This window comes from Natator depressus, chromosome 8 (genome assembly GCF_965152275.1).
Source record: "Natator depressus isolate rNatDep1 chromosome 8, rNatDep2.hap1, whole genome shotgun sequence".
NCBI lineage: Eukaryota > Metazoa > Chordata > Testudines > Cheloniidae > Natator > Natator depressus.
Window position 1 is genome coordinate 86,094,502 of NC_134241.1, and position 22,703 is coordinate 86,117,204.

The 22,703-nt window shown below is 42.9% G+C and overlaps 1 protein-coding gene across 6 annotated transcripts in view; it reads right to left on the reverse strand.

The window, feature by feature from the left end:
* LRRC7 (leucine rich repeat containing 7) overlaps nt 1–22,703 on the reverse strand; it is a 379,203-nt gene that overhangs the window by 117,355 nt on the left and 239,145 nt on the right. For all 6 annotated transcript variants that reach the window (XM_074961545.1, XM_074961546.1, XM_074961548.1 and 3 more), the window contains 4 exons: nt 17,653–17,797; nt 14,759–14,831; nt 2,188–2,317; nt 1,116–1,231 (listed from right to left, as the gene is read on the reverse strand). In XM_074961545.1, coding sequence (XP_074817646.1) covers nt 1,116–1,231; nt 2,188–2,317; nt 14,759–14,831; nt 17,653–17,797 — 464 coding nt within the window. The remainder of the gene's footprint in view (nt 1–1,115; nt 1,232–2,187; nt 2,318–14,758; nt 14,832–17,652; nt 17,798–22,703) is intronic.

Consider the following 22,703-nt stretch of genomic DNA (forward strand, 5'->3'; position numbering starts at 1 on the left):
AGAGACTGTTATCATCTAGTCTGATCATGTGTATAACACAGGCGATAGGACTTCCCTGAAATAATTCTGTTTGAACTAGAGCACACACTATTTTCAAAATCCAATCTTGATTTTAAGATATCCAGTGATGGAAAATCCACCACAAATCCTGGCAAATTGTTCCAGTGGTTTATTATCCTCACCATTAAAAATGTGCACATTATTTTTAATATGAATTTGTCTAGCTCAACTTCCAGCTACTGGATCTTGTTATACCTTTGTCTTTTAAATTGAAAAGCCCATCATCAAAGTTTTGTTCCCCATGTATATATTTGATTTGTCTCTAAAGTCACCCCTTAACCTTCTCTTGGTTAAGCTAAACCAATTGAGTTCCTGGAGTCTGTCACTAGAAGGCACGTTTTCCTATCCTTTAATCATTCCTGTGGCTCTTCTCTGAATCCTCACTGATTTATCAACATCCTTCTTGAATTGTGGACACAAGAACTGGTACAATATTGTATTAGCAGTCACACCAAAGCCAAATACATAGATAATATAATCTCTCTAGTCCTACTTGATATTCCCCTGTTCATACTTACAAGGAATGTAAGTCTTTTTCAGAGTTCCTGCTTCCCAGGATATAGGTTGGGAGACTAAGTATACTATGCATTCTTTGTTCCTAGATGTATACACTTACATGTGGCCATATTAAAATGCCTTATTTTTGGTGTTTTGCCATTGACTTCAATGGAGCCAGGATTTCCCCCTGGATGTTTACATGCTATTGTGCTTGCACCTAAAGACATACCATACACCAGTATGTGACCATCTTTTAAACAAGATCATAATATATACCATCATACGGCTTACATAAACTTTTTCATGAAGCAAAACCTTCATGAACATAAGTGGTCACATTTTCACATGATAATAGTAGGAGACACGAGTGGTATCAGGATTTTACTTTTGTGAATCCATTGGCCGCAATGTAGTTTTGATTTGGAGTTCAATGGGACCAAGACAGGGTGCTTAATGATGAAAGAACACCACCTCAGCAGCCATAAACTTTGAATATTTAAAATCCTTGTTCAGCAAAACACTTCTAGGGTGGGATGATTAAATTATGCAAAGTATACCTGTTATCACTCAGATTTAACACTCTCAACTTCTGCATCTGACCAATCTCATCAGGAAGAAATTCTAGCTTGTTAGAGCGCAGGGACATAACTGTTACGTTCTTACAGCTTCCAATCTATGGGCATAAAAGACAAGAAGTTAGGATTCTCACTTTGCCAAAGTTTCTCACCACTAATTCTCCTTATCTGAGAAGGTGGCCTAATTATGTCTTTAAAATTAATGAACGAGACAATGACTACTTATTGTGTACTTCTGAGATAATACTTTGAGCCCAAATGACTTCAGTGGGAGTAGAATCAGGTCCTTTACTTGGCTTTTAAAGTTATAATTTAACCTATTTGCTCTCAATAGCTTCCTGCTATATTAAGATGTATGTATACACATCACATTTCTTCACATAGTTTGATTAAAATGCTTTCTATTATCATAATGTGTTCATTAATGAAATACTCATTTCCAATTCTAGTCTCCCTATTTTACATTGATATTGACATTAACAGTCAAGGGCATAAGCCCTCGGTTTACAATGTAAAATGACAAACAAAATGTAAGAGAGACAAGGTGGGTAAGATAACATCTTTTATTGGACCAACTTCTGTTGTTGAGAGACAAGGTTTTGAGCTTACACAGAACTCTTTTTCAGTTAACATGGAGGTGAGCTGAAGCAGAACTCTGAGTAAGCTCAAAAGCTTGTCTCTCTCACCCCCAGAAGTTGGTCTAATAAAAGATATTCACTCACCCACCTTGTCTCTCTAATATCCTGGAACCAACCCAGCTACAACAACACTGCATACAAGCATTAGTAACACATGAGAAAAACGAACAGGGTCAAATCCTGCTTGTCTTGCTCATGTGAGTGATATTACCTATTCCAATGGAACAAGTGATTAAGGCAAATAGGACTTGGCCTTCCATCTGGATCATTTATGACCCCATTCTGCCAAGTGAGGGAAAACTTCCATACACCTGCCATAACTTCAGTGGGTGTTTTGTCTGAGTAAAGACTGCAATGTTAGGCCCTTCATGTAAAACATACTAATTAATAATTTAAAAACAGAATCAGTTTCTCACTTCTCTAGGCAATTCAGACAGGAAGTTCTCATCCACAGCTAATGTTCGCAGGCTATGAAGGTAACCAATGGTAGAAGGTAGGGACTCCAGTTCATTACAGCTGCAGTCAAATTCTTCTAATAGAGATAAACTGAAATTTTAAACACATTGTTAGACTTTTTGAAAAAGTAAGACAACACAAATGAACAGTTTCAAATCTCTGCAAGTTTATAGTGTCAGATTACTACATTTGCAAATCATATACTGAAAAAGTAACATTAATTATTCAGATTCTCACAGAACAAAAGGTTGAAAATATAAATAATCATATACACCTAAGTATAGTTAAGTATTGGTAATAATGAGGTAATCCTATCTATTTATCTAAGGCAAAACTAGCTAGGTATTTTTAAAGGGATACCATTCTGTCCCATATATTATTATTGTTATTTATTATTTGTCGTGTAGAAATGCCTAGACTAGAGGCATCTGTCAAGGATCAGGGACCCAGTGTGCTAGGCACTGGACAAGCCTAGACTAGAGGCATCTGTCAAGGATCATGGACCCAGTGTGCTAGGCACTGGACATACACACAAAAAAAGATGATAGGCGGAAAAAAACTGTTTGGTGAGAAGAAAGTACCTTTATACTCTACTGAAAAAAAGTTTCAGCTGATGTCACTGACACAAACTCTGATACAAAAAGCTGGTTAGTGGAGAGAGCCAAACACTGATCCAAATTCAACAAAGCCTGTTATAATTAGCCATTAAAGTAGAAGATGTATTCTTTGTAAGTATGCTTATCTTTCAAATTTTGACAGATTATCTTCCGAGATTGTTTTGAAACACAATATGGAATAGCCAATTGTATAGCAAAAATTAATACAAAAGCAAACAGAAATAAGTCATTTTAAGAGTATTTGGCTATTGAACTTAAAGTACTTCAAGGTTTTCATGCCAAGTCTTTAATACAAAACTGTACTAAATACTAACATGCTCCCTTTATGAAAAAGTAAATTATCTCAATATCTGCCCTGTATCATTGTTGTGCTGTACCTCTAAAAGCACATAGCAATGTAAAAGGCTGTAGTGGAGATGAGAATCCCCACTTGCATGCTTCAGAAGTGCCTCACCCATGTCAATCTAGCTATGATTGTAGTGTAAGAGATTTAAGGTTTAAAATATAAATAAGAGAAAAGTGAGGTCTAAGAATGTGACCTTCACTCAGGTGAACAGTGCTCACACTCATGGGTACAATCATAACACTAAAGTCAATGACAGTTATAAGTGAGCAACAGTTGCAGATCTGGACCTTTCAATATTTCTTTAAAATTATTTTTACCGAACTAAATTATTTAAAAAACTCTTCCAGCCTTCAGACTCTGAGAAATGTAATGCCTGCAGCAGCTAATCTACACCCGGGGCCCAACTGGTTTTCAGCACTTTCCTGTAACTACCTGACCTCAATAGGTTGAAGGACTGAAGCACATCACCCTTCCATGAGCTATACGGTGATTAATGAAGTGAATTGTGAGGAGAACAGCTGAAAGCTTTGCCAGCTATTTTGTTACAAGTTTTGTATCTGTCAACCTGTCCTTCAAACCAGACAAAGAGCAATATTTTGCAAAGGTAATACTCAAACATGTTGGCCTAGTTCATTCAAGGTCTTTCCTGGCAGGAATAGGCATAGACCTGATAGAGGACCCTTATAGTAGAAAGTATAGTGGAAAGGATGCCACCTTGGAAGCTGCCCACAACCAGCTAGGGTCTGCCAGGTGATGTGCTGATTTAGCACAACTCCCCTGTCCCTACTTAGACCTAGAAATTGGGAATATTACAAACACTATCCTGCAAACAGTAAATTTCAAGAGCCACACAAGGGGTGCCACTGAAACCTTAATAAGCAATGTAATTTTAGTTAAAAGGTACCATCTGACATATACATTTTCAACCTCTTTCCCTCTTGTTAACAATCAGGAATGAAGTTTGTGATAACAGAGGGAACACAGTCAAAGTGATACTTGACAACAGGGTAAAACAGATGTGTAATTCAGAAGTCTAATTTTCATTGTTCAGAGTTTGGTCACAGCAGCTTATCATATGAATTTAGTTAGGGTTCCAATAACCTCATCACTCACTGAGGCTCCACTCATATTCTCCCTGGGTGTGTAGAGTATGAAGGCAATGGACCTTTATGCGTCTGCTGTGTTCCCTGGAAGCCATGGGGCTATGCCCAACACATACTCTACCTGTACTTGAGAGAAAAGTAGCCCACACCTTAAGAAGTCCTCGGTTTCATTATGTCATTTTAACCACATATTTGATCAATCATCCTAAAGTTGGGGAAGGATGGAATGGATAACAAAATATCACCTGATAAGATACTAGATGCTGGAAGAAGCCTGTAACTTAAAGAAGTCCTCTCACACCATGATTTAGTTATTACTTTTCTGCATTGTTTCCCCCCTTTCACTTGTTGCAGTTTTTCCTACTTTACTTTGACTGTGTAGATCCACCAGAAGGATAGCTACAGATGAGATAAATGAAGGGAAATTAATGCTTTCCAGTCTTTCCGACAGATGCATTTTTCCTCAAGTATTTTCTTGACTTCATCTATCATTTTTAAAAAAATGTATATTGTTTAAAGCACCAAAGAATACTAGGAGAGTGGTGATGATTTGGTACTGAATATCACCTGGATATTTTTAAAAATTACCTCACATTGACGTGTAATTTGCATTAAGGAAGGTAGGTATCAGGCCTCAATCTACATTTTTTGCACACCAAAAATGCTCCCTGCAATCAGTGTGTCTTTTGGGTGTGCCAGAAGTGCAGTTTGAGTCTCATCGTATAATAAAACAACAACTTTGTTGATAAGCAATCATCAGTTTGTTTGATTTTGTGATAAGAACAACAGTGAACAAGGTAGCTGTTCCATGTACTTATGTTTGTTGTAGTAATTGCCAGGATTTATATGACATGCATTCTGGAAGTCACTCAAATGATATTCATTACATGAGTTACATCAGAATACTTTCTTACAATAGTTTGCATTCAACAGTGCAGTGCATGTGCTACAAAATACAAAAGTTTTCCTTTGCTCAAGTATTTCCACCATATTGTGTATGTGAACTGAGACCTGCTAAAAACAGTGTTTCCTGAAATTGGAAACGCTCTACCCAATTGCTTCTTTAGCACAGTACCACTTAGTTCCATGCTAGAAAGTCCCAACTCCAGGTCACTACTGCAGATATATTTTGCCATCCTGGGTGGAGAAAGGGAACCAGACTCAGTAAACAAGATACAGCAGCTCTGACTGACAGAGCCACCCAGGAAGAAGTAGTGAAACAAGACTGGAGACCCAACCTAGCCTCATCTCCCTGTCTCCCTCTAACTCTCCATAAAGGGCCAGCCCCTCTGATACCATCCTTCCCATCTGACAAGTTAGTTAGTTTTCTGCTCTCATTGTGTCATTTTCAGCCAGCATGTGTGCAAATAATATCTCTGGGTCATGAATGACACACATCTCTAGAGATGAGTGATTTTTCTCTCTATAGGCTCAATCCAGCAAAGCACTTAAGCAAAGGGAAACCATTGGGACTATTCAGAGTTCTTAATGTTAAACACATGTTTAAATGTTTGGATTGGGGCCACACTGTTCAGCATCTCACAGGGCTGAACCCTAAATATCTCTTTGAGTCTAGGCTGATAGTGACTAACCACCACCACCACCACCACCTTTTTGGCACCAACTGCTTTGTGGCAGTCCTATTAAGGCAAGTATCAAACAGGTGACAGACTGCTCTCTATGTCATTATAACATCCGGCTCCGGAGAGAGTCAGTTCTCGCCTTCTCATTGTTGATTTTTATATTACAATAATATGTTCCAGTGTGTGCCATGGCTACCACTTTTTGAGAAAGACCCAGCAGGAAACTGTCTAAAATAATGAATGAGTCAGAAAAAGGAAGCACAGTTTGAAGTTATAGGTACAATGCTCATTCTATGGAAGAAAATTACTTCACCTCTAATACTGCCAGGCCCCTAAATTTAACAAGCACAATCATTCAAAAATGATATAGCAGTATTAGCTGTCTACCCTAGTGTTCTGCAAATCCACCTCTTAGAGCTGCAGTATCTCTCTTTTGAAATCTAATTAAGGCTTCTTGAGAAACTATATTTAACAGAAGTTGGCAAAAGACCAGAGGATTCCTTTCAATTCTGAACAATTCAATCACTGAGATAATATCTTAATGACAGGATTCTTTTTTAAAAAATGCACACTGCAAAAAGCCACCAAAGTGCCAACTAGTGCATGAACCATCTGGATAGTGTCCAATATAATTTCTATCATCTTCAGATCTACCTGGCTTTCAATATTACTGCTCATAGACTGTCTCATAGGATTCATGAAACCTTCTATTGCTATACACCAATGCACATCACATAAATCCAGTGACCCTCCATCAGGTAAGCTATTTCAAGCCAAAATTCAGCTTTCATTGCTTACTGTTGTAATGTTGCAGAATTTAGAATTTTTTTGAATGTCATACCAACAGTTAATTAAGTTATTTTTGAAAGATCCTGCAAAAAACAAATACAGGCTGGAGTGGGTACTTGTTAGCTCTAATTATACAGAGTAGAGACTAAAGCAGTTCTACAGGCCTTAACATATTTGGTATTGAGTCAGAATACACTTAAATCTATAAAAAGAACAGGAGTACTTGTGGCACCTTAGAGACTAACAAATTTATTTGAGCATAAGCTTCCTGTTCTTTTTGCGGATACAGACTAACACGGCTGCTACTCTGAAACCTGTCAACTTAAATCTATATATTTTTGGAGAAGTATAATGAGCTATTCAAGAGAGCTTTATAATGAAGTCTTCAGGACAGAACAGACCTAAGAACGCTGCCTGAAGTAAAGCAGGGTTTGCTGAACAGGGCTTTACTAGAATGAGGAGTGTGGGAATGCTCTGCCCACCATACTAAGCTACAGAGTGAGTTTCCTGTGGCTCACAAGTGAGATCCACTTGCAACATTTTGCTATTTGTTCAGAGGTTCTCTAACTTCATTCTGGTGTGCAGCAGTTCTGTATCTAATGAATCAGAAAAAAAAATCTATGTTCTATCAACAAGAACGTATTTGGATTTAGAGCTTTTAAATAAATGCCCAGTCCAAGCTCTGGCCACCTTTATGTAAATTAAAATGCTATAATATAAAAATATTCAAATATCACATTTCATATGATGGGTATACAATCACTATACTTACCATAAATACCTACCTAAAAAGAAAGATAAAAATAAAATAAAATCTCCACCAAAGCAAGCATCTGAATGAACTCCATAATTTAGGTACCTATTTGTTTTCACTACTGCTTATTAAACTCAGGTTAAATATCTGGAAAATGTTTAAAAAACAGATAACTTCAAAAGGAATATGATTTAGCAAAATGCTAACTGTTTTATGTTAATTTTTTAAAATTGTATAGGTAGAGCACATTGTCAGGCTCTCTTACAGAAGACACACTATTCATATCCTGAAAAACTGTATTGCTTGAACAAACTTGTTCTTTAAAAATCCTACTGCATGCAGATGTGGTATTAAATTCTAGCAGACAATACAGTATATTCTAAAAATCCCTACAAGCATTCATTTGATCCACATTGCAGCAGTAAAAACAGTAGAGGGGAAAAATGCTTTTAACACAGAAATATCAGCTCTATATCAGTTTTCTATAAAAAAAGAATGCATATTGTCAAGGTTCCTTCCCCACTCTGAACTCTAGGGTACAGATGTGGGGACCTGTATGAAAGATCCCCTAAGCTTATTCTTACCAGCTTAGGTTAAAAACTTCCTCAAGGTACAAACTTTGCCTTGTCCTTGAACCCTATGCTACCACCACCAAGTGTGTTAAACAAAGAACAGGGAAAGAGCCCACTTGGAGACGTCTTCCCCCCAAAATATTTCCCCAAGCCCTACACCCCCTTTCCTGGGGAAGGCTTAATAAAAATCCTCACCAATTACTAAGTGAACACAGACCCAAACCCTTGGATCTTAAGAACAATGAAGTTCTTAAAAGAAGAATTTTAATTAAAGAAAAAGTAAAAGAATCACCTCTGTAAAATCAGGATGGTAAATACCTTACAAGGTAATCAGATTCAAAACATAGAGAATCCCTCTAGGCAAAACCTTAAGTTACAAAAAGACACAAAAACAGGAATATACATTCCATTCAGCACAACCTATTTTACCAGCCATTTAACAAAAGGAAATCTAACGCATTTCTAGATTACTAGATTACTTACTAACTTAACAGAAGTTCTGACCTGCATTCCTGACCTGGTCCCAGCAAAAGCATCACACAGACAGACAGACCCTTTGTTCCCCCCGCTCCAGCTTTGAAAGTATCTTGTCTCCTCATTGGTCATTTTGGTCAGGTGCCAGCGAGGTTATCTTAGCTTCTTAACCCTTCACAGGTGAAAGGGTTTTGCCTCTGGCCAGGAGGGATTTTATAGTTCTGTATACAGAAAGGTGGTTACCCTTCCATTTATATTTATGACACACACACCCCTGCCCCCAAATCACAGATAGGGTGAAACGCTGGCTGTGATTTCTTCCTGGAGCTCTAAGAGAAAACAGAGTAAATAAGACACATGCACCTCTAAATATACTACCAAGTGTATAAAGACTAACAATATTTTCCACATCTCAAGGACGATTTTAACCAGTTGATTCTGGGAAACTTTCACGGGAGAGAAAATCTGCCACTTTGTTAGAAGTTCCTGAGATGTGTTGGATGTCGAATTCAAAATCTTGGAGAGCTAAACTCCACCGAATAAGTTTTTTGTTATTTCCTATGGCAGTATGAAGCCACTGTAGCGCAGCATGGTCAGTTTGCAGGTGGAAACGCCGTCCCCAAACGTATGGGCGTAGCTTTTCCAGAGCGTAGACAATGGCGTAACATTCTTTTTCACTGACTGACCAGTTGCTTTCCCTCTCAGACAACTTCTTGCTGAGAAACACTACAGGATGGAATTCTTGATCCGGTCCTTCCTGCATTAAAACTGCTCCCACGCCATGCTGGGATGCATCTGTAGTTACTAGGAACGGTTTGTCAAAGTCTGGGGCCCTTAGCACAGGGTTAGACATGAGTGTCGCTTTAAGCTGGTTAAAGGCCTTCTGACACTCTTCGGTCCACTGAACGGCATTTGGCTGTTTCTTTTTGGTTAGGTCTGTCAGTGGGGCGGCGATTTGGCTGTATTGCAGTACAAATCGCCTGTGATATCCGGCCAAGCCTAAGAAGGATTGGACCTGTTTCTTTGACTTTGGGACAGGCCACTTTTGGATAGCATCCACTTTGGCCTGTAGGGGGTTGATAGTTCCTTGACCCACCTGGTGTCCAAAGTAAGTCACTCTGTTGAGGCCTATTTGATACTTCTTAGCCGTAACAGTTAGTCCTGCCTCCCTAATGCGGTCAAAGACTTTTTGTAGATGTTCCAGGTGTTCTGCCAGGAATCCGAAAATATGGCCACATCGTCAAGGTAGGCGACTGCATATTCTCCCAATCCCGCTAGGAGACCATCTACAAGTCTTTGGAAGGTGGTGGGTGCATTCCGCAGCCTGAAAGGGAGCACATTAAATTCATACAGCCCGACATGTGTGATGAAGGCTGACCTTTCCTTGGTGGATTCATCTAGCGGTACCTGCCAGTACCCCTTGGTTAAGTCCAAGGTAGAGATGAACTGGGCCCGTCCCAGTTTCTCCAATAGTTCATCTGTGTGTGGCATTGGATAGTTGTCTGGGCGAGTCACAGCATTTAGCTTACGGTAGTCCAGGCAAAAACGTATCTCCCCATCTGGTTTGGGAACTAGAACCACTGGAGATGCCCATGCACTGCCTGAGGGGCGGATTACACCCATCTGTAGCATATCCTGGATCTCCCGTTCTATAGCAGTTTTAGCTTGAGGAGACACCCGGTAAGGTTGGGCTTTAATTGGGTGAGCATTGCCTGTGTCAATGGAGTGGTATGTCCATTCAGTCAGTCCTGGGGTGGCTGAGAAAGTTGGCGCGTAGCTAGTGCACAGCTCCCTGATCTGCTGTCGCTGCATACACCCAAGGATCATGGAGGGGTTCACCTCTTCCACGCCACCATCACTTTTCCCTTCGTAGTCGACACCTTCAGGCCACTCAGCGTCATCTCCTCCCTGGGCTGTAAAGTGGCAAACCTTTAATTCTCTGGAATAAAAGGGCTTTAGAGAATTAATATGGTACACCTTAGGCTTTCGGTTGGAGGTGGGGAATGCTATGAGATAATGAACAGCTCCCAGGTGCTCCTGGACCGTGAATGGCCCTTCCCACGATGCTTCCATTTTATTGGCCTGGAGCGCCTTCAAGACCATGACCTGGTCCCCTACTTTAAAGGAACACTCTCTTGCTTGTTTATCATACCAGGCTTTTTGCTCTTTTTGAGCATCCTGTAGCTTTTATTTAGCAAGGGCTAAAGAGGTTCGGAGGATGTTTTGTAGGTTGGTTACAAAGTCCAGAATGTTAGTTCCTGGAGAAGGTGTAAACCCCTCCCATTGCTGCTTCACCAGTTGTAATGGTCCCTTAACTTCGCGGCCATATACAAGTTCAGATGGTGAAAACCCTAAACTGGGATGTGGTACAGCTCTGTAGGCAAAGAGCAACTGCTACAACACTAGGTCCCAATCACTGGAGTGCTCATTTACAAATTTACGTATCATGGCCCCCAAAGTTCCATTAAATTTCTCCACCAGGCCATTTGTTTGATGATGGTAAGGGGTGGCAACCAAGTGATTCACCCCATGAGCTTCCCAAAGGCTTTCCATAGTTCCTGCCAGGAAATTAGTTCCTGCATCTGTGAGGATGTTGGAGGGCCAACCTACCCTGGCAAAAATGTCTGTTAGTGCCTGGCACACACTTTTAGCCCTGGTGTTGCTTAGAGCTACTGCTTCCGGCCATCGGGTGGCAAAATCCATGAAAGTCAGGATGTACTGCTTTCCTCTGGGTGTCTTTTTCAGAAAAGGACCCAGAATATCCACAGCTACTTGCTGAAATGGAACCTCAATGATGGGGAGTGGCTGGAGAGGAGCTTTGACCTGGTCTTGGGGTTTTCCCACTCTTTGGCATACCTCACAAGACCGGACGTAGATAGAAACATCCTTGCCCATTCCCTCCCAGTGGAATGACCTCCCCAAATGGTCTTTGGTCCTGTTCACCCCAGCATGGCCACTAGGATGATCGTGGGCTAAGCTCAAGAGCTTTACCCGGTACTTAGTTGGAACCACCAACTGTCTCTGAGGATGCCAGTCTTCCTGGTGTCCACCAGAAAGAGTTTCCTTGTATAAAAGTCCTCTTTCTACAACAAACCTGGATCGATTAGAAGAGCTGAGAGGCGGTGGGTTGCTCCGTACCGCCGTCTAAGCTCCTCAGAGGCTTTCATCTGCTTCCTATTCGGTCTCAAACTGTTCCCTTGATGCTGGAGACATCAGTTCCTCATTGGATTGTGGACCTAGGCTTGGTCCCCCTGGAAGCAATGCAGGTGATAGGGCTGTTTCTGTTGACTGTGAACAGCTCTCTGCTGGTGCACTATGTTGGGGTTCAGGTTCCGACTGAGCCTCTTGTGTAAGGTTATCGGCTGCTGCCGGTTCCGGTTCTGGGACTGGCTCTGTCTGGGTCTCTGGGACTGTATCCACTACTGCTGTTGCAGACGTTGGCTTGGGGTCCGGGTTCATCACCTCTGATGGGTCCTGGTAGAAATTTCCAGAACAGAGCTAGGTGGGACGGCTTGCTTAGCCTGGCTGCGGGTGACCATTCCCACCCTCTTGGCTAGCTTCACATGATTGGCCAAGTCTTCCCCCAACAGCATGGGGATGGGATAATCATCATAGACTGCAAAAGTCCATGTTCCTGACCAGCCCTTGTCCTGGACCAGCAACTTGACTGTAGGCTAGTCAAAAGAGTTTGACTTGAAGGGTTGAATCGTCACTCGGATCTCTGGGTCGATTAAATTGGGGTCCACTAAGGAAGCATGGCTAGCCGACACTTGTGCTCCAGTGTCCTTCCACGCGGTGACCTTCTTCCCGCCCACACTCACAGTTTCCCTCCACTCCAAGGATATCTGGGGAGGCATCTGGGCCTGAGGACCTCTGGTGTGATTCCGGGGCAATGAACTGTAATCTGTTGGGGTTCTTGGGGCAGTTGGCCTTTACATGCCCCGTCTTGTTACATTTAAAACATCGTCCAGCTGATGGGTCACTGGGGCGAGGTGTATTGGTGGAGAATGGTTTGGCAGGATGATAAGGTGTCTGGAGTGTTCCTTGGTGTGTAGTTGGGGCTTTGGGCTGTCCCCGGTAGTAGGGTGAGGTCAGAGGTTGTCCCTTCTGGTCTCCGCTCCAGCTGCGACCAGGATTGTTCCTCTCTCCTCCCTCTACCCGTTTTGTTCCGGTTTGCCTCTTCTGATATTCACCCCAACTGCTACTAGTTTTTTTCTTTTCTGCCACCTCCACCAATTTGGCTCCAATCTCCCCTGCCTCGGTTACAGTTGTGAGCTTCCCATATAGGATGTATCTTTCTATTTCCTCAGGATCACCCTCTAAGAACTGCTCCATTTGCATTAGGAAGGGCAACTCTTCTGGAGATTTAACACTTGATCCTGATATCCAGGCATCCCAATGTTTCACAATGTGGTAGGCATGCCGGGTAAATGACACATCTGGTTTCCACCTTAGGGCTCTGAACCGCCGACGGCAATGCTCGGGTGTTAGCCCCATTCTGACTCTCGCCTTGGTTTTAAACAGTTCATACTTGTTCATGTGTTCCTTTGGCATTTCAGCTGCCACCTCGGCTAAGGGTCCACTGAGCTGCGGCCTCAGCTCTATCATGTATTGGTCTGTAGAGATGCGGTACCCAAGGCAGGCCCTTTCGAAGTTTTCTAAGAAGGCCTCGGTATCATCGCCTGCCTTGTAGGTGGGGAACTTTCTGGGATGGGATGGGATGGAACTTTCCTCCTCCTCAGCATGCTTCCTCTCTTTTTCCTTTTCCTCCTCAGCATGCTTCCTCTCTTTTTCCTTTTCCTCCTTAGCATGCTTCCATTCTTTTTCCTTTACCTCCATAGTTCTCCTGTGGGCAGCCTCTTTTTCCTCCTCAGAATGCTTCCATTCTTTTTCCTTTACCTCCATTTCTCTCCTGTGGGCAGCCTCTAGGGCTTTTTCTGCCTCTTTCACTGCCTCCAGTCTGGTTAACTCCAGTTTGTGTTGCGCCTTGGTTTCTGTCATGTTAGCCTCTCTGTTTTTAACTAACTTTACACCCAAGAGTTAGAAAGAAAACAACAAAACAAAACAAAAAAAACCTGGCTTGTAAAATTTTTGTGCTGTAATGTGATACCTATGTTCTCTGATAGCTATTCTCAGCCTACAGAAAATCCTTTGTCTCCAGGCAAATAGACAGAAAAACCCTCTAGTTGCTCTTAGCTTAAAAAAAACCACCTCTTCAGGTCTGTGAAAAACTTGTGAATTTCCCTGCAGGAGGTTAACTACCCTGCCTTTAGGTAGAGAAAACTCCAGCTCAAAAAGAAAGATCCCTTTTGTTATGCCTGCTGCTCTGGCCCCCAGGCAGAGACAAAAAAAACCTCTACTGCTTTCAGCTTAAAACCTGCTTTCAAGCAGCCCAAAGGAAAAAAAAATGTCCTTTTAAAATCCCACTGTGCTTCTGGTTCAAAATGATCCCAAAAAAATCTCAGATTGATCCCACCGCTCTGCCAGCATGTCAAGGTTCCTTCCCCACTCTGAACTCTAGGATACAGATGTGGGGATTTTATAGTTATGTATACAGAAAGGTCGTTACCCTTCCCTTTATATTTATGACACATATAATAGCAGTCTATTTGAAAAGTAGGTAGATCTTTTCACCCTTTTAGAGAGAGGTTTACGTCTTGAATTTTGTAATGAATTTGAGCTTTAACTCCACAATAAACCCAAGACTAAATCAAAAAGCACTATGAACTCCAGTACAACTGACAGACCATATTGTATCAAGACCCAAATAACTTCTCATACAACTACAGAGTTAAGGAGTTATTGCAGAACACTGTTATGAGATTATTTACACAGTATTATCCACATTGTGCGATATGTACCTATGAAACTGTCATTCCTTTTGTTTTATGCAATATGTTCTACTCCTTTAAAAATTATAAGCAATGTTCGTGTGTGTAAAGTTTGGCAGCCATTTTGTTCTCAGAATTCAGTGGAGGCCATCACCGAAGAGACACACACTTCTTGAGAGAAGACTTTACTTTTTTTCTTTCTGGTTTTGTTGCTCTATTGATCTGAACTACAGATAATTTAGACTGAAAATATATCTTTGCTCTTTGTATATGGAAAACACAACAGATAATGGCATGTGATTTTCTGCTTATATACACTAACACAACTCCATTGACTTCATACATAAGATGAGAGTTAGGCCCATATTCTTAAATTAGTTCTCATTTCAGTAGGTTATTTTACTTTTGTATTTTTCAAAACAATATGCATATGGCAAAGCAAGGCACGTTTCTTCTACTTACTTTCCAATTGCATTGGGCAGTATTGTAAGCTGATTGTCATCTACTTTTAGCGTCGTAAGCCTTTTCAACAATCCTACAAAACAGAGAAAGGTATTTTAAATGACAGATATGTGGGTAGAGAGGTGTGATAGAAAAGTAAAATATTTCTTGTTATGATTTTTTCATATATTCCCATAACTTGTTTATTTCCTTAAATAAACAAGGGTGTTTAATACCAAATTCATTTAGACCCTGATTCAGCACAGCACTAAGTATATACTTATGTCCCATTGAAGTTAATGGAAATAAAATATGTGCTTAAAGTTAAACATGTGCTTAAATATTATCCTGAATAAGGGTGACTAAAGAACAAGCTTAAGTACTTTACTGAATCAGTGCCTTAGGAGAATCTGTGCTAGTTTACAGAAAATACACACAATTTTCTTTCATAAATGTTAAGGGTATAATTAAACTGCTTTCTTTCCATTGTCTTTGTTAGGAGTTGATCAGGCCCTGAGATTAAGTACTCAGAACTTAGTCTGTTCTAAGTACATATTGTACTATTAAGGAGTTATTGCAGCATACACATTATACCTCCAATTCTGAATGCACATGTGCACATGCTTAACTTCAAGTATGAATGGAGTTATTTATGTGCTTAAAGTTAAGCACACATACAAATATATGCAGGACTGGGGTCTACATTCACAGATGGGGAATGTGAAACTCCTGTATTCCGATGGCAACAATAACAGGAGTTAAGAGAAAAGAGTAATGGACTGACAAAAAACAACAACAAAACAACAAGAGTTTTTGGTTAAACTGGTTCCCTGAGTGCCTGTGCAGTGCTAAGAAGGCTGCCGCGCAGCTTAGAGGGAACTTAGGTTGTGACCTAATTAAACCATCCATGGCTTCCTATCTTTCTTCCAGAGTGGACGGCCAATGCGGGAGCATTTCCTGTAGCATATTCATGAATGCAAGGAGGAGAGTGTCTGTTCCCTGTTGGTGCAGATGTGAGAGGCCCAGCACCCCCTTATTTAGCTTTCCTTCAAATCCTTCAAAGGGATACTTTACTTCAAATCTTTGTCCAATCTATTTTATTTGATAACCATATTCCTTCCATACCAGGTACCTGCACTGGACATCTGCCACAGCGAGTCGCCAGAAAATGCTTGGCTGCCTCTCTGCCATCCTAGCTGGATTCCCAGATATCCACAGATTCCTTCCATATTTGCATCCTGTGTCTGCTCCCAGGCTGCCAAAGAGCATTCAAGGTGCATCAACTGGTCCCATCCTGGTACCGAGTGCTTTTCTGTGGCTGCATGTAAATATCCCACCACGCTTCCAGCAGAAAGGATAATACAGTGACATTGTTCTGACCTGGCCCCAACTGCTTCCTGCCCTTCCTGTCTATCCCTATAAACTTTCCCTCTTTTCCCAGTCTGCTGTCAAGGAGCTCTTAAAGGGGCAATGCTCCTTTTCTTTCAGTTAACTGGAAGACCAACTTGCATAATGGTTGCTATGTGCACAGTGGTAGGGTGATTAACAAATTGTTTTAATTAGTCTTTTACAAATCAAATTTCTACATGCTAAATTCTGTTTTAACTATTACCAGCATAGAACTGGAGAAACGTTATGAATTCCATGCCTACTTTGGATTTAGCAAACAGATCAGGATTTGTCCCTAAAATTTTATTTTAATTTCAGTGTCAAAGGTTTTTAAACTATATATTTGTAATCTTATATTCAAAGCAAAACTCAGAGCTAACAAAAGTGTCTCAGATGATTAACTGTGGATTTAGACACCAAATCAGCAAGCATTTGCCTATTTGGAAGCATAGTCCCAATGAAGTCAAGTTAGGTATGTGCTTAAGTACTTTGCTGAATCAGGGAAAGACATGAAAAGAAATTATGAAAATCTAATACAATCAAAATGACTATATAAATAAAAATTACATTTTTAATGAAGATAAAATATTTCCATATATTTAACTGAAAATGGCCTTGATACAGCTAAACTCTTAAGCATGGGCTGAAAGTTAAGCATATGCTTAAGTGCTTTGCTGAACGGAGGCCCAATATTTGCATTTGGCACTTAAAATTAAATTGTATTTGACACGTCTAAACTTTATAATACCAAAGAAAGATGCTGACTGTGCATAGAAAATGAACACACTTAGATAAAAAGGACTCAGCGTGAATGTCATCTATCTATATACCATGTCTAGTAATATGGCCTTCACTATTATCGGATTATTCCAAGTATATGGCATATTCTGATAAAAATAATACAAATGTTTTAGATTGAACAGTTGATAACTTTTTTTAAATAGTGGAAAATAAAGTAAGATTGCAAAGTAACAAAAAAGCAATTCTTTACAGGAATGTGCATATTTTTTTTGTAAGTATTTGTAATTGCAGAAGTAATAATAATTCCATTAGAAATTATATATAAACCAAATAGTCAAAAACAGAAAATAAAATATTTTGACCCCATGTCTTCTCCCATTTATACTGGTGCATCCTCATTGGTGTCAGTTTCGGTTGCACCATTGTAACAGAGCAGGATTTGTCCCTTAGATTTTAAAGCAATTAGTATATATAAATGGACTGTCATACACACTATCAAATTTACATCAGAGTAACTTGACCAATAACATCTTTCTTTACTGTAAAGTAGAGATGATCCAGAACTAAAACACCAGATCTCAGTTCCTCCAAACATGGGGGAAGTTTGTATTTCGATGCAGATCCTGATCCTCTCTTTGCAATTTGAACCAGAGCACCAATTCTAAACAACTCTTGAACTTGGGGGTCTGGATTCTAGCTTGGTAATTCAGGCTCATCTCTGCTGCAAAGGTATAAACAACACCGACAAATTTAAAAGCTTATCAATCAGCATTTACTCTTCTCACCTAGAGAGTCTGGCAGTTGTTGTAACACATTGGATGACAATAGGAGATCTTCAAGTGCTTCACATCCTGATACGTCCAAGTCAACAGTTTCTATCCTGTTTTTTGACATATCCAGGTACACCAGCTGTTTTAACTTCCCTATAGACTTAATGACATGGTATAAACAGGGTTAGCTGAGCAGATATGCATTCCATAGGAATCTCTAATGCTTAACAGAAATGTACAGTAGTAGCCCAGGCTTATCTTTTGCTATCTGAACATTTATTTTTACCCAGATTGCTGTTGCTTCGATAAAATAAATCTGATTTGAGAGCTTCCCTGTTCAGATAACCACAAAATGAAGGGCTGACATCTGAGAAAGTTGAAAACAATTGATGTTATTTCTAAAAATTATGTGATTATATAAAGTCTAATAAAATGGTGGTCATCAGCATTAAAAATCCTCTAAAATTTGTTATAATTCCAGGCAATTGGAAAATCAACTATTGCTTGTTTTTTGTTGTTTAGATGAACCAGCCTGATCAACTCCGCAAAATTTTTTTCCCCCAATAAATAAATAAATAAAAACCACAAAAGGTCATTGGTTCTTCAACTAGGGACCAATCCTAGGAACTCTTACTCACACAATCAGTCTATACTTATGTGAGGGTATGTCTACACTTAAAATACTGTAGCTGCACCACTGTAGGGCTTCAGCGTACACACTTACTACAGCAATAGCAGGAGTTCTGCCATCACTGTAGCTAATCCACCTCCCCAAGAGGTGGAAGCTAGGTTGACAGACAAATTCTTCTATCAACCTAGCACTGTCTACACTGGGGGTTAGATAGACATAGTTATATCTCCCAGAGATGTGGATTTTTGACACCTCAGACAGATCTAGCATGCCAGTGTAAGTTTTCAGTGTAGACCAGCCCCAGTTGTCCTTGACCTCAGTGTGAGACTAGATATGTGAATAAGTCTTTTTAGGGGTCAAGCTGATATGGTCTAAATTTTATACAATTATGGGTGCTGACTTAAAATCTGGCTGGATCTTAAAGCCAATAATTCACTGCCCAAATACAATGTTTCAACTGCAGCAATGCCATCAATGATCAATTTGGTTACCCTCAGGAATTCTGTAGCTTTCTGGGATCTCTCTCAAAATCTGTTTAACATTAAAGTGTTAGTAGCCTAAACTGAAGTTAGGTTGTTAGTACTTTCTAAAAAGCTATAACCCTAGTAAAAATGCCAACTATACTTTTAAAGGTGTATCCATGACGAATCACATCTGACAAATCAAATGTAACATTTAGAAAGGAAATGATTTTTGTTCTGCTAGCGTAGCATTGGCACATTAGTCATCACACAAAAGTGCACCTGGAAAAATTAACATAAGCAGTGCTTGTGATTTTTCCTAAGTTTATATCTATTAAACTTGCAGGTAGAATTAACATATTGAAAAAAATAGGCAGAGGTGGACCTACAGTAGCAACAGATAATTGCCAAGTTATTGTGAGATAATGCAGCACAGTAACGTTAACATGAGCTATAGGCAATTATTTTTTTTTCAAGTGCTGTTATAATCTACAGCAGTGGTTTTCAAACTTTTTTTCTGGCGGCCCAGTTGAAGAAAATTGTTGATGCCTGCGACGCAATGGAGCTGGGGATGAGGGGTTTGGGATGCGGGATGGGGTCAGGGCTCTGGGGCGGGGACAGGAATGAGAGATTCAGGGTTTGGGGGGGGCTCAGGGCTGGGGTAAGGAATTGGGGCGTGGGCTTACCTCTGGTGGCTCCTAGTCAGTGGTGCAGTGGGGATGTTAAGGCAGGCTTGCTGCCTGTCCTGGCACCGCATACTGCGCTGTGCCCCAGAAGCAGCCAGCAGCAGGTCCGGCTCCTAGGTGGAGGCATGCGAGTAGCTCCACATGGCTTTCGCCTGCAGGCACTGCCCGCCCCCAGCTCCCACTGGCCGGGAACCGGCATGCTCGCCACATGCACCGGTGCCGGAAGTTTTTCCCTTAGCAGTACCCGTAGGGGGGAGTGCCCCTGGAGTGGCGCTTCCATGGCGGGAGTATAAGGGGAGCTGCGCACTCCCCCCATCATCAGGTCCTTCTTGCCAGACAACTCCGACAGAGGGGAAGGAGGGTGGGATGTGGAACAGACATGAGCAACGCATCTCGAAGAACACCAGTTACGGAAAAGGTAACTGTCTTTTCTTCTTCGAGTGATTGCTCATGTGTATTCCACGATAGGTGATTCCAAGCTATATCTGTTGGAGGTGGGTAGGAGTTCACAAATTCTCAGGATGGAGGACAGCCCTGCTGAACTCAGCATCATCCCTGGTTTGGGAGATGATCACATAGTGCGAGGTGAACGTGTGAACCAAAGACCACGTGGCGGCCCTACAAATGTCCTGGACGGGGACGTGGGCCAAGAAGACAGCCGACGAGGCCTGCGCTCAAATTGAGTGCACTTTCACAATCGGTGGTGGGGGGATACCCGCCAACTCATAATGGGTACGGATGCACAAAGTGATCCAGTTGGAAAGCCGCTGAGTGGAGATCAAACGACCCCTCATGCGCTCAACCGAGGCAATGAACAGTTGCGAGGACTTTCTGAACTGCTTGGTAGAAAGCTCGAGGTAGAAAGCCAGAGCCCGTCACCCATGGAGCGTGTGGAGATGGCACTCCTCACTGGATGCGTGGGGCTTGGGGCAGAGGACCGGCAGAAAAATGTCCTGACCCATGTGATAGGCGGAGACCACCTTTGGGAGGAATGCAGGGTATGGGCAGAGCTAGACCTTGTCCTTATGAAAAACCGTGTATGGAGGCTCGGAGGTCAGGGCGTGGAACGTGGAAGTACGTGTCCTGCAGATCGAGGGCAGCGTCCCAGTCCAGGGAGGGGATGATGGAGGCCAGGGAGACCATGTGGAACTTGAGCTTCACCATGTACTGGTTCAGACCTCGCAGGTCCAGGATGGGCCTGAGTCCTGCTTTGGTCTTCGGGATAAGGAAATAGCGGGAGTAGTACCCCTTGCCTTTGAACTCCCCGGGCACCACTTCCAGTACTCCTAGGCCCAGGAGCTGCTCCACCTCCTGCTCAAGCAGAGCTTCATGCAAGGGTTCCCACAGGAAGTCGGGGGTGGGGGATGGTTGGGCGGGGAGGAAGTAAACTGGAGGGTGTAGCCCCGGGAGATGCTGTTGAGGACCCATCGGTCCGAGGTCAACCGCGACCACTCTGGGAGGAAAGCACACAACCAATTGGAGAAGGAAAGCTTTATTGAGGATGGATCCCTGATGAGAACTGGCAGGGCACCCCCGAGCATCCCATCAAAACCGCCTTTTCCCTGCCTGCTTGCCCTTGGAGGACCCACATTGGGGGGCAGGCCGAGACTGCCTCTGAGGGCGCCTTTTATAGTCCCATGACTTCTTATGGGCGGCCTCGTATTTCGGGTGGGTGGCCTGAGCGGGAGTCTGCTGCAGCTTGAACTTAGATTTAGCAGGAGCTGGAACATAGAGACCCAGAGTCTGCAGGTTCGTGAGGGAGTCTTTCATGCCATGCAGCCTTGTATCCGTTTGCTCCGCAAGCAGAGCTTTGCCGTCAAACGGGAGATCCTGCATGGAGGTCTGCGCCTCACTGGACAGCCCAGAGAGCAGGAGCCATGACACCCTTCTCATGGACACCGCGGAGGCCATGGACCGCACGGCTGTGTCCGCTGCATCCAAAACCCTGGCAGCCGCTGTACACTCCTCCACCAGCTATTTGAACTCCTTCCTATCATGCTCCTGGAGGGAGTCCTCGAACTTGGGCAGGGAGCCACACAGATTGAACTCAGACTGGCCCAGGAGAGCCTGGTGGTTTGCCACTCCTAACTGGAAGCTCGAGGACGAATAAATTTTTCTTCCAAAACAGTCCAGCCTCCGTGAATCTTTATTTTTCAGGGTAGGGGCTGGCTGGCCCTGCCATTCCCTGTGGTTGACCGACTCGACCACCACGGAGTTAGGCGCCGGGTGGGTGTATAAGTACTCGTGTCCCTTGGCAGGTACAAAGTACTTGCGTTCTGCCCTCTTAGAGATGGGGGCCAAGGAGGCCGGTGTTTGCCACAGCGCATTTGAAATTTTTGCCACCCCTTCATGGAGAGGCAAGGCTACCCTGCCTGGTGCCGAAGAGGACAGCACATTAAACAGGGAGTCCGAGGGCTCCTCCATCTCCTCTGCCTGGAGGTGGAGGCTTGATGCCACCTTTTTAAAGAGTTCTTCGTGGGCCCTAAAGTCCTCCTGAGGGATGGAGGGGGGCGGGGCCATAATCGCCTCATCCGGGGAGTGCCAGGAGGCTGGTGTGGTACTCTGGGTGTCTGCCGGCACTGGAGGGTCCACCACCTGGTAGGTCTCTGGGCATGGTGCCAAGGATGTACGTCCCACCGACTCCTTCCTCGGAGGTCTGGAGAGGGAGGCCAACGGTGCTTCCGAGGCTCCAGCTACTGAGCGAGCCCCCATTGGGGATTGCATCAGGGGCCACGGTGCCCACTGGTACCATTGGGCCAGCCACGGCGCCCGGTGCCACTGCACCTACTGCGGCACTGGCAGGGCCTGCTCTTCGGCCTGGCTGGCCTGGCCCACTGATGGACGACTACAAATGGAGGCCGGGCTGACGTACGACCTGCTGCTGTCCCCGGACCGGGAGGAGTGGCAGTGCTGGGAGCAACGCTGACCATGGGACTGCGATCCTGATGCGGAGGACTGGTACCGCTGGTAACAGCTGCTCTGCGATCGGCTCCAACTGGCCCGCGACGGCGAGACACCAGCAACCGACGCCCGGGGTTGCGGAGGCGATGCCTTGGCGGAGTCTTGGAGCGGGATTCCGAGTGGGAACGTCGTCGATGTCCATGCCATGACTGGCTGCAATAACCCCTCCAAGACAAGGACCTTTGGCGACGCCTGCCTCGGTCCCGTCAGTATTTGCTCCTTGAGGTGGAGCAGTGCCGAGAGTCTCGGTCTGACGGAACCCAACCAGACAATCTGGTGGGAGTCAAGGGTGATCCATGTGGACTTTTCCCTGAACGGTTGCTGGGC